At 43.8% G+C, this 14,061-nt stretch overlaps 3 protein-coding genes across 8 annotated transcripts; 2 read left to right on the forward strand and 1 right to left on the reverse strand.

Annotated features, from left to right (window-relative positions):
• Positions 1 to 259: 259 nt before the first annotated feature.
• LOC105564632 (40S ribosomal protein S27) lies at positions 260 to 1,159 on the forward strand. Its single transcript, XM_012017156.1, has 2 exons — positions 260 to 388; positions 835 to 1,159. Exon 2 carries the CDS (start codon positions 836 to 838, stop codon positions 1,091 to 1,093), a length of 258 nt encoding a protein of 85 aa, XP_011872546.1. The 5' UTR covers positions 260 to 388; position 835; the 3' UTR covers positions 1,094 to 1,159.
• Positions 1,160 to 1,883: 724 nt separating this feature from the next.
• On the reverse strand, positions 1,884 to 9,626 carry LOC105564633 (AP-1 complex subunit beta-1). 5 transcript variants are annotated; one of them, XM_012017158.1, is made up of 12 exons: positions 9,433 to 9,626; positions 8,324 to 8,436; positions 7,413 to 7,583; positions 5,990 to 6,016; positions 5,643 to 5,888; positions 5,171 to 5,431; positions 4,548 to 4,970; positions 3,707 to 4,388; positions 3,279 to 3,534; positions 2,820 to 3,171; positions 2,529 to 2,720; positions 1,884 to 2,212 (listed from the first exon to the last, which is right to left on the reverse strand). In XM_012017158.1, exons 1-12 carry the CDS (start codon positions 9,482 to 9,484, stop codon positions 2,138 to 2,140), a joined length of 2,850 nt encoding a protein of 949 aa, XP_011872548.1. In that variant the 5' UTR covers positions 9,485 to 9,626; the 3' UTR covers positions 1,884 to 2,137. The 5 variants fall into 5 exon arrangements, with proteins under 5 accessions (XP_011872548.1, XP_011872550.1, XP_011872547.1 ...); XM_012017160.1 differs by lacking the exon at positions 9,433 to 9,626 and adding an exon at positions 9,265 to 9,426; XM_012017157.1 differs by lacking the exon at positions 9,433 to 9,626 and adding an exon at positions 9,194 to 9,267.
• A 948-nt stretch (positions 9,627 to 10,574) lies between these two features.
• Positions 10,575 to 13,935, forward strand: LOC105564634 (SWI/SNF-related matrix-associated actin-dependent regulator of chromatin subfamily B member 1). Of its 2 annotated transcripts, XM_012017163.1 has the most exons (7): positions 10,575 to 10,713; positions 10,779 to 10,963; positions 11,101 to 11,570; positions 11,656 to 11,783; positions 11,852 to 12,164; positions 13,083 to 13,259; positions 13,341 to 13,935. In XM_012017163.1, exons 3-7 carry the CDS (start codon positions 11,119 to 11,121, stop codon positions 13,378 to 13,380), a joined length of 1,110 nt encoding a protein of 369 aa, XP_011872553.1. In that variant the 5' UTR covers positions 10,575 to 10,713; positions 10,779 to 10,963; positions 11,101 to 11,118; the 3' UTR covers positions 13,381 to 13,935. The 2 variants fall into 2 exon arrangements, with proteins under 2 accessions (XP_011872553.1, XP_011872552.1); XM_012017162.1 differs by lacking the exon at positions 10,779 to 10,963 and having other exon boundaries at positions 10,576 to 10,778.
• Positions 13,936 to 14,061: the final 126 nt, after the last annotated feature.

Here is a 14,061-nt window from a genome sequence, read left to right on the forward strand (position 1 = left end):
CTAGAACTTGGATCAAGTTCTAGCATCGTGGACATTGGGCTTTAGAACTTGGTCTAAATTCTAGTTTCGAGAATCGTGTAGCCAATCAACTTGCAGCTTTTATGGAATAGCTGCACGTTGATTGGCTACAGATTTCTCGAAACTAGAACTTGGACCAAGTTCTAGCATCGTGGACATTGGGCTTTATACAGACTCCATGCAACGAACAGACCGAACAGATCCAATGTTTGCGTGCCGAAGGGCAGTTGGCGACACTGACGGACATCTAGGATCTTAAGTGCTTCACGTCAAGTCGTACAATGTTCCTTTCCTGTGCGTAACGTTCTACTGTAAACACGTGGTTACGACTGTAATTATCAGATTTGAGGCGAAATACTCTGCGAATCACGTAAGTACCCACGCCGTTCTGTTCGCCGTCGCGCGGATTCCGCTTGGTCGCGACGCGGCGGCCTCGGTCGGCCCGGCGATCGGGTTTTCCGCGCGCATACCGCACATGCGGCATACTCCGCGCTTCTGCCCGTTTGCGGTATCGCCCATTAAGTACGTAGCGGCCGAATATTGTAGCTATTAATTTAACGTCTCTCGGACCGTCGTGTCGGCAGACAACGTTCGACGAACCGCGCTCGCGGTTCCTCGTAGTTTTTGATATCCTGCGTTCCGGTCCCGGTGTCATTGGTATCGACACAAGATTGCACAATGTTGTGTATACACGTTCTGACGTTGTTCTATGAAAGAAATTGCATCGTGTACGCGCGAAAGCGCGCCGTTGCTTGGCAGAGGAATTCCGTTTCCAAGCGTCAACTTTTTACAACTGGGTCTGCTTGTTCGTTGCAGCATGCCGTTGGCGAGAGATTTCCTCCACCCGAGCCCGATCGAGGAGAAGAGGAAACACAAACTGAAGAGACTCGTGCAGAAGCCCAACAGTTATTTCATGGACGTCAAATGCCCGGGCTGCTATGCCATCAAAACCATCTTCTCACACGCCCAGAGGCCGGTGGAGTGTGACGGCTGCCGTACGATACTTTGCACGCCAACGGGTGGGAAAGCACGGTTGACCGAAGGATGTTCCTTCAGAAGAAAGGTCCAGTGTTAATTTTACGCGATATGTATTCTGATGCTTGTCTTTATATTCGATAAATAAACACAATCACATTACGTACGAGTCCTTGTTTTACTGAGAAATACAACTCGCCTGTACCAAGTACAGGATACGATGGGGTAAATGCGGAGAGACTTGCACTTGATCATTTATTATCGCAAGCTATGTCACTTTGCCGCAGTTATTTACAGGTAATTAACATATATAATTAAATATTGAAAATTAAATCCTAATACCATCAATCACGTGAAATAGATGATAATGAACATGAAAGTTAAATCAAGACCAAATCCTTTAGGGTATAAATCAAATAGAAACAAGAACGCCAAGTCTACTTGGTCCTGGACAAGCTGAAGGTAGCGTAGATAATTTTAAAATGTACATATTAAATGAAAAAATTATTTAGGTTTCCTTCAGCTTGCCCGGACCTAGGTAATGATTTGGCGTTCTTGCTTCTATTCGATAAAATAATAAATTATGTAAGCATTCCCGAATTTAAATTGGATTCCTCCTGAGATATAAATTCAACTAGAACATGTATAGAGTTATATTTTAAAATAATTTAATGTTTTTAAAATATAGTTAATCGAAATGTTTGAAAACTTACATAATTGAATATTTAATATTCTATAAAAGTTTTCAACCATAAACATATTTACGAAGATTCTAATTAATTTTTATGTTAGCCTCTCCCGATTGTATATTTCATCCTATAGCCGAAGCTATCCGATATACATTCGTAAAATACATGCTATCTTTTACATATAAAATACAAATGAGGACATAGACGTGATCATAAATCTTTATTTCTCTTTATTTGCATACACGCCCATGGTCGTTTTTATAATAAATTCGGCAATCTGTAACAGAGATTCCTGTATAGCACTGTGTTTCCAAGATGACTCTCGAGCCTCATGCGGATGTATATAGATAGCTTTCTATATATAAGCTGCTGCGCATGCTCGCGTATTTGTCTTTTATAATTCGCATCTTAGAGCAATATCATATCCTATCCTAGTTGACGAGAAAGGAGACAACTTAAGAATGTAAAATCGCATTGTACGCTTGAAATACTCCAGAGGCGACTTCTACGGACCGAGATTTCAGGGACAGCTGCAACGAAAAAAGAAGAGGACGATTATAAGTAATGGAAAATTCACAATGACATAAATTTGAAACAAATGTAAAGGCCTGTGTCAGATGCTGGAACTTGGACTAGTTCTAGCATTATAGATACAGGCCTTAAGATGTATAAAGTATCTCATTATAACAATCTTTCCAGGCAATTACTTCATAACTGGTAGCTAAAAGATAAGATTACATTGACGTACAAACTTACAACTGAATACATGTTTCTAAATAATTTCCAGCTTCAAAGATAACAGAGTGTTGGAAAGATATAAACGTGACGCTCTGCACTGAAACGTACCGTGACGTCGGGATTGCCTGGCTGAATCTTCAACTCGTTCAGTACCCAGACATTGTTCGTCAGCTTGAGAGACTGATAAAGCATATCCTGTCCCTCCACGTTCCTCTTGGCGATTGTGAAGACGTTATTCTGTTGCATCTTTTGCACCACTTGATCCGCGGTCAACATCACTCCGTTTAGCGTATATTGTACCTGCAAGCGCGAGATATGTCTCGTGAAGGATTCCTATTCCTCTATCAATGAGTCTAGCAATTCATTTTTCGATATGGAAGAAAAGCAGACAAGCGATACCTCATTTTGTGCGGGTATATCTTTCCAGGTAGAGAGGAACACCCTCTTGTCCAGCTGTCCATCTTCCGCAAAGTACACATTCATAGGCACGAGACACGCGAAGTAGAACACGTCGATGTTGTTTTTGATAGCAACCTGAAGATTGTTCAAAGGATCCATGCGTTGCACCGCACCAGCAGTGGACAGTATAACGTTCGCTTCTATACTGGATCCGGGGCTTAGGGGAGCTGGCACTTGCAACGGGGTCGCTGGCGTCAATCCGAAGCTGTTCTTGTTGAGCTGTATCGCGAATCCTCCCATAGGTTGCATCGCTTTGTTCGTGAAGGTCAAGTCCATGCTAATCTGCCCATTCCTACGACACATTTTTACGCAGTATAAATTATTTGCAATCGAGGGGCTGCGTATCGCATGTCCTCTGTACTCGTTAACGTATCGTACGTATCGCACTGCATTAATTACTTTCTCGAGAACGTGCCCCAGATATCGAAGCCTTTGCCCTTTTCGGCTGGTAGCCAGTTAACTTTGGGAGATATGTAAGGCGTGGGACCTTGGCTGAAGCCGAATATGTCGCCAAGCAGACCGGTTGTGCTCTGGGAAACAGCTGCTGGCGCAGTCGTGTTGTCGTTCAGGATCCCATCGAGACCACCGCCCAGAAGATCCAGCCCTAGTCCCGTGGACTGTGGCGCGGGCGCAGGTGTGACCATTGCTGGTCCACCTGGAACAGAACAAGTGAGTATGATAAATTTTTACCCGCGATATAAAATAAATAAGAAAGAACGCTTATAATTTGAAACAACCGGGACATTTGCACATTATATAATATTTTTAAATATTTATTACTACAGTTCAATTTTCTAACTTTAATTTTACTTTTAGGACCTGCTCACCGATATCCATGCTAAGGAGATCGCCGATCAGGGAGTCCTGAGCGGGTATGACCTGCGCAGCATGGGGTTGTGCGGTTGTGCGGTCCTCGTTCGAGTTGCTTCTAGCGGGCAACGACTTCCTAGCGCCAGCCGCTCTGCCTTCCACGAACGCCGTGGGTGGTTTGTGATACACGGACGCCAAGCTCGAGATATGGCAAATCAATTCGTCCAACAATGTCGGCTCCAGCAGATCCGTCTCCTCCGAGATTAGAGGCTTCTCCGCGAGCACCACCTCCTTGGCGGCTGCCGGATCGGTGCTGAGCAGCCGCCAGTAGATGAAACCGCGGTCTCGCAGATCGGGATTATCGGAATCCTGCGTGGCCAGGCTGAGCACCTGCTGAACCAACTCCTGCGTGTCCGTGGGCCTCTTGAGGAACAGTTTGACAATCGCGGTGAGCAACTGCAGCTGCACCTGCGTATTTTCGTCGTGGAATCCCTCCAGGAAGCTCTCCAGCAATTCATCAGCGTTGTCGATACGCTCCGCGTATTCTCCAATAATCCATATCATGGAGGCACGCGCTTCAGGCTCGTCGAGAGTGTCGAGATTTTCGCATAGAGTTGAAATTATGCTTTCGTACTTGTTAGGGTACTTGCGGAAGATGTCTTTTATTACCACAATTGCTTCTTGAACGACGTAATTCACCTGAGAAAAATTACAAGTATCAATTAATCAATGATCGACCAATTTTTAAGATTAAATTTCGATATAGAAAACACTTGAAATATTATATATTAAAACATTAAAGGTACACTCCAAAATTTGATATTCCATTTCAGAAGTTGATATCTTTTATTTAATTACTTTCGTTTGTATCAGGTCCAGTAACGTGGAGACGCAGCGCTCCGCGGATGGCTCAACTTTTATGGCGCAGCGACCGATGGCCCTCACAGCTTTCCTAACGAAATCCACGTCGACTTCGGTGGCGTATTCCTTCAGCTCCGACAGGACTTGTGCGATGTTGGCCTGCGACGCTAAACGAATCATAATGTCCAGCTTCTCCAATTTTACGTAAATGGGATCGTTGTACTTGACGAAGAATACTTTCATCTCGTGCTTCAGAATATCTGGTCGCTTCTGCACAATGAGATTGATGTTCCTCAATGCGACGTACTGAACCTCCGGTTCGGAGCTCAATAACGTGACGAGGGGAGGCGCCAATTTCTTCGTAAGTGTGCCGACAAAATCGGACTCTGACTGCAGCATCTCCATCAATTTCATTAATACCTGAAACGTGTACATTCGATTAATATCAAATTATCTCTTCGTCAGCGAAGACTTGAAAATAAATTTAAAGGAGAGAAGAAATTGACGAGCCCATGTACTTGTTAGATTTTGATGCTAATATTATAAAGAAATTTCGATAAATCGTACAAGACAGGGCTAATCGCATTCGTCTTCCGGACCAGTCATTTATCTGTATTTACTTTGACAGCAGAAAGCACGACTGCAGCGTTAGCGTGGGCCAGACGTGGAGTGATGCGTTCGCAAATGCTTTGTGCCTCGCGGTCGTCTTTGGGCGAGTAGTTCGCCAGTGAATCCAGGATGAAAACTTGGCCCCATTCCGTGCACTCGTTGAGCGCTGTCAGCAACTTGTTTATAGTCTGCGCGTTCATTTCTACCAATGGTTGACCGCTCGGACTGGCCTCGTTGATCTCAGACAGAGCAGCTACCGCATTTGCGACAACCTAATAACATACATGCATCATCTGCAGTGTCATTATTTTCAGGTAACAATAAATTATCTTTTCCTCTTAGTAAAAATTGCCTTTGCTCTGTTACAGCTTCTAACAACTATTTTATCAAATATTTGTATAAATAGTCAGATTCTAAGACATTTGTTACATGATTTCAGTTAGACAAGCTCTGTGATATGAGAGAGAGAGAGAAGGGACCTACCATTGGATTGCTGTCGGACAGGAGATCCTTCAACTGATCCAGGAACCCCTGGTCCTCGACCAAGGCCGCGTTAATGTCATAAAGTTTAGCGACGCACACGGCTGCGGTCTTGCGCACATACGGGTCCTCGTCCTTCAGGCACTTGCGCAGCGGCTCGCACAGATACTCGGTTATCTTGTCGACACGTATACAGCCCATCGTGCGAACTGCTAGCGCGCGTATCAGCGGATTCGGGTCTTCGCAGTCCTGCGCAAAAATCGGGCAAGCCAGGGATTCAAGTCTAGTCACAGTAGTGGCTATCTATCTCAACCCATGAACTTTAACAAAGTAGAAAGTGGCATTGGTACCTTTGTCATCGGAGATGTCGCTAGCTCCTTTTGCGTGTCAGAACGAAAAAGGTCAAATTGGTCACCGTCACCATTTTTTATTAAAATGTTAAATACTATACTTATCAGCCATTTAAAGTAGTGTGTAATCGAGAACTGATCATTTTTTAAAGAGCACGAGGTATCATTTTTCGTTAGTTCTTTCTCTCTTTCTTTACAATCGTTGCGGCGTAGCTTTGCGAGTAAAGAATCAAGAACTGTGTTACATCAATGTTAGCGCCATGCAAATAGAAATAACTTAAACGGTATATCATCTAACATATATTGTATATTGTATATATATATATATAAGTATATATTTACAAATATATTTATATTAATCGCATTATGGGATATTTTAAGTTTGTAACACGAATTACATTCATCAGATACACTGAAATTTTGAATATAATACAAATTGCGTGCAATTAGTAAATATTATCCTTATACAAGCACCGATTGGTGATGCAATAACATACGTATAAGATAAACATTTAAGGAATCACAATTTTCATGCTGCTGCACATTAGAAATTCACGTGAGTAAGAGATTAGCGTTCGAATCTATTAATCCTCGATTCGAAACTCGTATCGCACAACTGCGATGTAGGAATCAATTTACTATTGTAGACAAAAATAAACAGCACGGTAAAGAATATGCATTGTTGCTTGAAGCGTTTCGCATGTAGATTAAAAATTGCGTGATTTCTCGAAGAAAAGTTACATGCTCAATTCCGGGAGAGACAAGATGTATGTATCAGTGCATTAGTGTGAGAAGAATAACGAGATATTAAATCGCTCTGTCAATTTCGACAGGCCAATCATTTATCATGGATACACACGTATTAGCAAAATGCCTACATTCTGGAATTTGGTTCCGTAACGAAGACGTTACGAAGAGGCGGGGGGGAAGAAAAAGACTTTACCGCGTATCGCGTTATCCATCGTCCAGAAGGTAACTTGGCCTTTGTTTTTTTTTTTCGTTATTAAACTCGAGTGTTGGAGCAACCAAAATCCAGACCCGTGCCCTTTGAAAAACAAACAATTCCAGTCGTAATGAACGAAAAAGTTACATTCCGTCCCATAACGCAGACAGCTCTGTGCAAACTGTAATTTGCAAAGCACAGTCTGTATGCAGTGCGAGGCACACGCTGTAAAATTGTAACACAGCGAGGATGATATCCGGACGGGAGATTGTATTTACAATTTCCGAGACGGCCGTCTCATCGAGAATACAACGACCACGGGCAACTCTCAAGTTTGCCTCTCTCGTTACAGACAGACTCTGAACATCATCCAAGTGTCATTAAGAAATATGTAAGAGGGTAAAGGTGCTATATATATAGATATATATATATATAGTAAAATTGTGATGAATTAAATGGCGAGTTTCTAAGCTACGTTACCTTGACGAACGTGTTGACCGCCATGATGGCCATGTCGGGTTGGCTCTTGGCGTAGTTCATCAGGTACAGGTACACCAGCTTCTTCAGTTCCAGATTGTCGGTCTGCATGCAGTTCACCACGTCGGGAAACAGCGCGGACACGTCTTTCCCAACTGTCATGGAAGCGATCACCTGGACAGACAGTCAACGACGCACCCGCGTCATTAAATGGTAAACGCTTCAACGTCGTCGCGACACACACAACAATGAAAATATCAACGATACAGGTCTGCCATTTGTCATTAAAATCAATTGATCTCGTTCTCCAGTTTCCAGAAGGAGGCATTTAACGTCTGAGTAACTGCTATTGTACACTTGACTAGAAGAGGCACAGTGATGCAATCATGGACAAACACATTTCGCTAGATTGCATGCTGCTGATGCATTACTTCCTTAATTCTTGCCTTCAAAGCAATTAAATACAGCAAAGTGTTGTTCATCTACGGTATACAGATTCTTAATAGAAATTCAAGGATTGCGTAATCGGGAAATTATTAAACCTAAAATAGGAAGAGTATTACACACACGAGAAGTACTCCTGTAGAAAGAAATGGTCGAAACTGTAAGGCCTGGTGTACAATGAGTTGTCAGTCGTTAGTCAGAAGTCAAAGCTTTTCTTTCGCCCAGAAAGAAACAGGACCGACGTATAATTCTGATTCCTCTGCTTAACAACTCATTGCAGACTGGGTCTAAAACTCGAGTGCCTATGTCTTAGATTTGGCGACTTACCTGGATAACATACAAATTACCTTCTACACGAGTGCTCCGCGCGAAAATGCTTACTGTTCGCTCGACATTGAGGTATCAGCTAGCGAGGTCAAAGTTATTGCATCTCGGGGGGGAAAAGGTTTAAGCGGATCCTTTTTATTTACCTTCTTCACGGCTTCCTTCTTCTTCTCCTTCTTCTCATTGTTCAGCTCCGACTTGAGCTCGAATATCTCGCCCTTCTTCGTAGTGGTAAAATACTTGGAATCCGTCATCTTGTCTGCGTGTAACAGGACGTAATCGTGTGAATTTGCAGTCTCTTTGAGGACATTCGGAATCGCTAATGTCGCTTATACGGGACTATCGCCGACTCTTATCTAATCTCCTCCAGTTTTTAACTGGCAATAATTGGAGCAGGACAGGTCTATTTTTTCACATTCTAGCTTACTGGTTCACTAGTGCAGCGATAGAAAAAACGAGCCTTACATCTTTATAATCGGAGGTCTCGGGTGACTGTCTAATCGCGTCTAACAATCTCTCGCATTGTTTCTTTAGCAAGACAACGAATAATCGTTAGTGCTGTACAAATCTCGTTTCATGAAATTGAATTTTAATTAACCGCCGGACGTAGCTACAGTCTAATAACGCCAAGCCGACTATCAGGTCAAAGTTGTGAAATCTGGCGGAAGAGCAGAGGAGCGGCAATAGACTTCTGCAAACCGGAGAGAGAAAGAGAGAGGGGGGGGGGGAGAGAGAGAGACGTCTGCAGTGAAATTAAATAAGATTTCGCTATATAGAGCGAGCCCGGGACTGGATCAATGTCCAGAATCTATAGTGCCGTAGCGCTAACTCTGCCGCCAGGCAAGCCGAGGCCTGTCATTTTAACGCGGAGACGCCTCGGAGTCGGGGAAAACGGACACTCGCGGGGGCCGCGGAGGCGAGATAAGCGAGAGCGGCGTGGCGCGCGCGCGCGCTCGCGCGAAAGAGAGATAAAAGAGAGAGAGAGTGGAGTAGAAAAGGCATATTGTAACATTTACGTAGGATCTCGAACGGTTGCATCTGGAGAGCGTGACCGCCGCGGCTGCTCGCGCCGTGCCTCATTAATTACCTGTCTATTTACCAGCGACTGACGGCTGCGGCGGGGAGAAGGGGCGAGACGGATCGAACGATTGTATCCGCGAACCGAGATGGGAGACGTCGTCCGCCCCCCGGGAAACCTCGCGCCTCTGTTATGCGTGCGACGCCGCGATACACCGGGGCACCTTCTGACACTTACCGACACGGGCTGTCACACGGGCATTCACGGGCCCCGCAGGCCTCGCGCACATGTATCGGGGAGAGGTGTCACGTCACGGGCCGCCGTTTCCCAGTTATCGATAAGCGACTCTACCGCGATTGGCTGATCCCGGCCGGTGGGATGCGCGCGTGTGCACTCGGCGTTAGGTCCGCGTTATCGCGAGCCCGTGCTCCGAACAGGGAGAAACCTGAGAGCGGCCACGCCGGGGCGCGCGTTTTACTTAACGCCGTTTCGGGAGACTGTTTTGCGCGCCCTCACGCCCATTTTTACCTTTGGAACTATTTTATCGCGCATTTTCTGACTCTGCCGATAAAATTTCCACTTGGTGCATGTCTGTGCTATGCATTCCGACGTCTAATTTATAAAATTTACATTGTCCACGTGAGAAAAAGTGATGTAAATATCGTGCAGATAATTTATGTTAATGTAATTTTGAATTTCACAGCACAATCCTGAAAAATAGGCGTAGCACGGACACGCACTAAGTGGTGACTTTATCGGCAGTGTCAGAAGATGCACAGCAAAATAGTTCCAAAAATGAAAATAGGCGTAAAGCGCTGGAATCAGTCGAGCGAAAACGGTAAAGCCTATCACACAATAGGAAAGCACAGGCAATAGGAACAGGGAATAGAATTTTTGACGCGTTGGATTGGTTGGAAGAAAATTTCCGACGAATCCAACGCGTCAAAAATTCTATTCTCTATTCCTATTGCCTGTTGCCTGGCATTGTGTGATAGGCTTAAAGCCTATCACACAATACCAGGCAACAGGAACAGGGAATATAATTTCTAACGCGTTGGATTGGTTGGAAGAAAATTTCCGACGAATCCAACGCGTCAGAAATTATATTCCCTGTTCCTGTCGCCTGTTGCCTGGCATTGTGTAAAGCCTATCACACAATACCAGGCAACAGGCAATAGGAATAGGGAATAGAATTTTTGACGCGTTGGATTCGTCGAAAATTTTCGTCCAACCAATCCAACACGTCAGAAATTCTGTTCCCTGTTCCTGTTGCCTGTTGCCTGGCATTGTGTGATAGGCTTAATAGGCTTGAGACGCTCAATGGAAACGCGCCTACACACGATTGCGAGTTCGCCTGCAGGTCAAATCCGACGAATGGGATTACCGGCGCTGAATGCACCGTACGTCCGCCTCTCTCTCTACACTTTCGTTTACTTTGATAAGAAAAAAGATTAAATCTGATACCTCCTCTGGCGGATTCCGGGCGTCTAGTCTGTTTTCAGGGAAACGTAAACAAACGTGCGTGGAGAGGAGAGTCTATGAGAGCTTGTAGACGCGAGTGAATGACTTACCTCTGCTCCCAGGTACGACAAAGAGAGGCCGCGATCGGTGGGGATTGTCCGAGAGTATTCATTGCGATAAACGCTCCCTGCGGCTTCTCGACAATTGTTCATCTTACGCTGCTCGCGATGAACATTGAATCGCCGTGCTGATCTTTGTAAACTCGCCGCATCGCACGCGTCGGATTTAACAGGAAGATAGAGCCCGGGTAAACCTGGCGAATAAATAAACTGGTTTCTACACAGAGTACATTTCTGTAATCCGTCGACGCGATTGCGCCGAGTGTGTTGCTCGCCTTGTATTTCTGTAGATGCCCGTTTGACCCGTGTGTTTTGCTGATTACAGCGCAAGTAGCCCCTTAAAATGGCGTTACGCACCTACGGAGACAAGCCGATAAGTTTCCAAGTAGAGGAGAATGGCGAGTATTACTGCATCGGGTCGGAGGTCGGCAATTACCTGCGCCTCTTCCGCGGGTCCCTGTACAAGCGGTATCCTGGCATGTTCAGGAGATCCATTACCAACGACGAGCGTAAGAAGCTGGTGGAGCTCGGGCTGAGTCAGCATGTTCTCGCGTCCAGCGTCTCGCTGCTGCGAGCCAGCGAGGTGGAGGACATTATCGAGGGTAACGACGACAAGTACAAAGCCGTGTCCGTGCACTCGACCGAGCCACCGGCGCCTAGAGAAGGTAAATCCAAAAAGTCGATGGCATGGGTGCCCAGCCTGCCCAACAGTTCGCACCTGGACGCGGTTCCGCAGGCCACGCCGATAAATCGCAACAGAGTGCACAATAAGAAAGTTAGGACGTTTCCGTTGTGGTAAGCGAGAAAGTACAGCTGGATTCTGCATGGAGATCTATTTGCGGCAAAGCTGTGACGCTCTTATTTTATTTTCACCGTGTAGTTTCGACGATACGGACCCGTCAGCGAACCTGGAGAACGCGGCGCAACAGGAAATGCTGGTCCCAATACGCTTAGACATGGAAATTGAAGGCCAGAAGTTGAGGGACACTTTTACTTGGAATAAAAATGGTACGTACTCTTATATCCGACGGCGACAAGACTTTACGAATTGTAACGAGTCTTTTTTTGCTTCGCAGAGAGTCTCATAACGCCCGAGCAATTTGCCGAAGTGCTGTGCGACGATTTAGACTTAAATCCGTTGACCTTTGTCCCTGCGATCGCGCAGGCGATACGGCAGCAAATAGAAGCGTTCCCTCAGGAGACGATTCTGGAAGATCAGTGCGATCAGAGAGTGATAATTAAATTAAATATACACGTGGGCAACACCTCTTTGGTAGACCAGGTTGAATGGGACATGTCTGAAAGGGAGAACAATCCAGAAAAGTTTGCGATGAAGCTGTGTGCGGAGCTTGGCCTCGGCGGAGAGTTTGTCACCGCCATCGCTTACAGGTGAATCAACGAATCTTAGGCCCGTGTTCTGAATCCTCTTTTATCGATAAAAGCGCCTCTAAAAGTGGCTAGTAAGTCTTTCGATTGGCTACAAGCCACTTTTAGCAGCGCTCGATAAGAGAGGATTCAGACTACGGGCCTTACTGTGTAATTTCGTCATTGCTTCGTGTAAAGCGACATAGTATTTTTATAATATTACTGAAATTATTAGGATTGTATTTGTTTCAAAAACGAATAAAGTTGAATAGCGAATGTGGTTGCTTGCCCTAGTGCACACTGATTGCGAGTTCATACTAAGGCTTGTTTACAGTCAATTCTGATATTTAAGGCTCGCCTTAAATGTCTCTTGAAATATTTATCAACCAGTAAAATGATCTGCATAGCATCCATACGGATCATTTTTTGGCTAAATACTCTTTGAACATGTATTTAAGACAAAGTTAAATGTAAGAATTGATTATAAACAAGCTTCAGTGTGCACTCAGCGTGTACTAGTACACGCAAACGAATTCGCTACAAGTAGAGGAAAGTCCTCTATTATGAGATCCTAATAAGAGATAGCGGGGTTCTATTAAATTAATAGGCATTCAACAGTTGAGTCTACTATGAATTTATTGTCCTTGGAACGAAATCTGTTTAGTGGAAAATTTTATTGTTAGATTGTGTAATCGTGACGAAAAAAGATTTGTGATTGAATTTGGGTGTTGAAAACCTGCTATCTCATATTAGAAATCTATCTCATGATAGAGGACTTTCTTCTATTAGCTACTTTGGATACTCAAATTATGGATATGCACTAATATTATTATGTAACTTTATATCGCATTGGGAAATTGTTATTGTGTACGCAGTTGATATATCACATCGATTATTATCCAAATAATAATATAGAAATGATCCCAACATTTACGTTTGCAGTGTGCGCGGGCAATTATCGTGGCATCAAAGAACGTACGCGTTTTCTGAAGCACCTCTGCCAACCGTAGAAGTCCCCTTTAGACCTCCGTCAGAGGCCGATCAATGGGCGCCGTTCTTAGAAACACTAACAGACGCGGAGATGGAAAAGAAGATACGCGATCAAGATCGAAATACTCGGTAAGAAATGAATCTTGCAGAGGTAAACGTTAACTTTATTGTGTATGTGCTCTTGATTGACCGTCTGTTTCCTTCTTGCAGACGTATGCGACGTTTAGCAAACACGACACCTGGCTGGTAAAAAACCACATCTTGAGAAAGAAATTGTATACCATTACATTTGTCACCCAGAACCATCCTAATTTTTTAGTGTGTCCTCGTATTTATAAGATTTATAAGTATCAATTTCTAATAAGATACCATCGTAGAGTATGAAATATGCGGAAGTAACTATTTGTAAAAATAACAGATATATGGTTGCATTTGTTGAACAAAAAGTTAATGTAACTACGTAATCAGTCATCATTGCTTATGGAACGTTCTTGTATACAGAATATTCCAAATCCAATGAGTCATTCTTCAATTTAGAGTCTACTTTTTTCATTTTTATATGTATATTGAATATCTTTCCAATTTAATTTATTATACGTGACAACAGGCAACTTGTTTGTGTCATTGTGTGTGACGAATGTTGTCTTACGAAACATGGTACGATATCAACAACGTTATTGACACGTACATATCGCGTAACACTAATCGAAGTTTGATAACAGCTGACTGTGACGCAATCTTATATAATATAGTAAGAAATGCAATTAAAATCGTTTCATATGTGAAAATTATATATTACATCGAATATATCTTGAATATTTTATTTGGATTATGTCTTGCGTTGCAAAACTTATTACAATGCCGCAATTATTTGTTATAGTCGGCTGCAATTGTACGACGAGATAACAGACCACGTGATTGTACCTCGTTT

Source organism: Vollenhovia emeryi, unplaced genomic scaffold (genome assembly GCF_000949405.1).
Source record: "Vollenhovia emeryi isolate VEMERY1.0 unplaced genomic scaffold, V.emery_V1.0 DF939161.1, whole genome shotgun sequence".
Lineage (NCBI taxonomy): Eukaryota > Metazoa > Arthropoda > Insecta > Hymenoptera > Formicidae > Vollenhovia > Vollenhovia emeryi.

Bases quoted from the DNA above. Each gene is read 5' to 3' on its own strand.
- LOC105564632 (XM_012017156.1), top strand. From the start codon at position 836: ATGCCGTTGGCGAGAGATTTCCTCCACCCGAGCCCGATCGAGGAGAAG.
- LOC105564633 (XM_012017157.1), bottom strand. From the start codon at position 9,257: ATGAGGCACGGCGCGAGCAGCCGCGGCGGTCACGCTCTCCAGATGCAA. The intron at 2,721-2,819 runs GTATCGCTTGTC...TCGCGCTTGCAG, and splicing joins ATATACCCGCACAAAATGAG to GTACAATATACGCTAAACGG. The intron at 2,213-2,528 runs GTACGTTTCAGT...TTTTCGTTGCAG, and splicing joins CAGGCAATCCCGACGTCACG to CTGTCCCTGAAATCTCGGTC.
- LOC105564634 (XM_012017163.1), top strand. From the start codon at position 11,119: ATGGCGTTACGCACCTACGGAGACAAGCCGATAAGTTTCCAAGTAGAG. The intron at 11,571-11,655 runs GTAAGCGAGAAA...TTCACCGTGTAG, and splicing joins GTTAGGACGTTTCCGTTGTG to TTTCGACGATACGGACCCGT. The intron at 13,260-13,340 runs GTAAGAAATGAA...TCCTTCTTGCAG, and splicing joins GATCAAGATCGAAATACTCG to ACGTATGCGACGTTTAGCAA.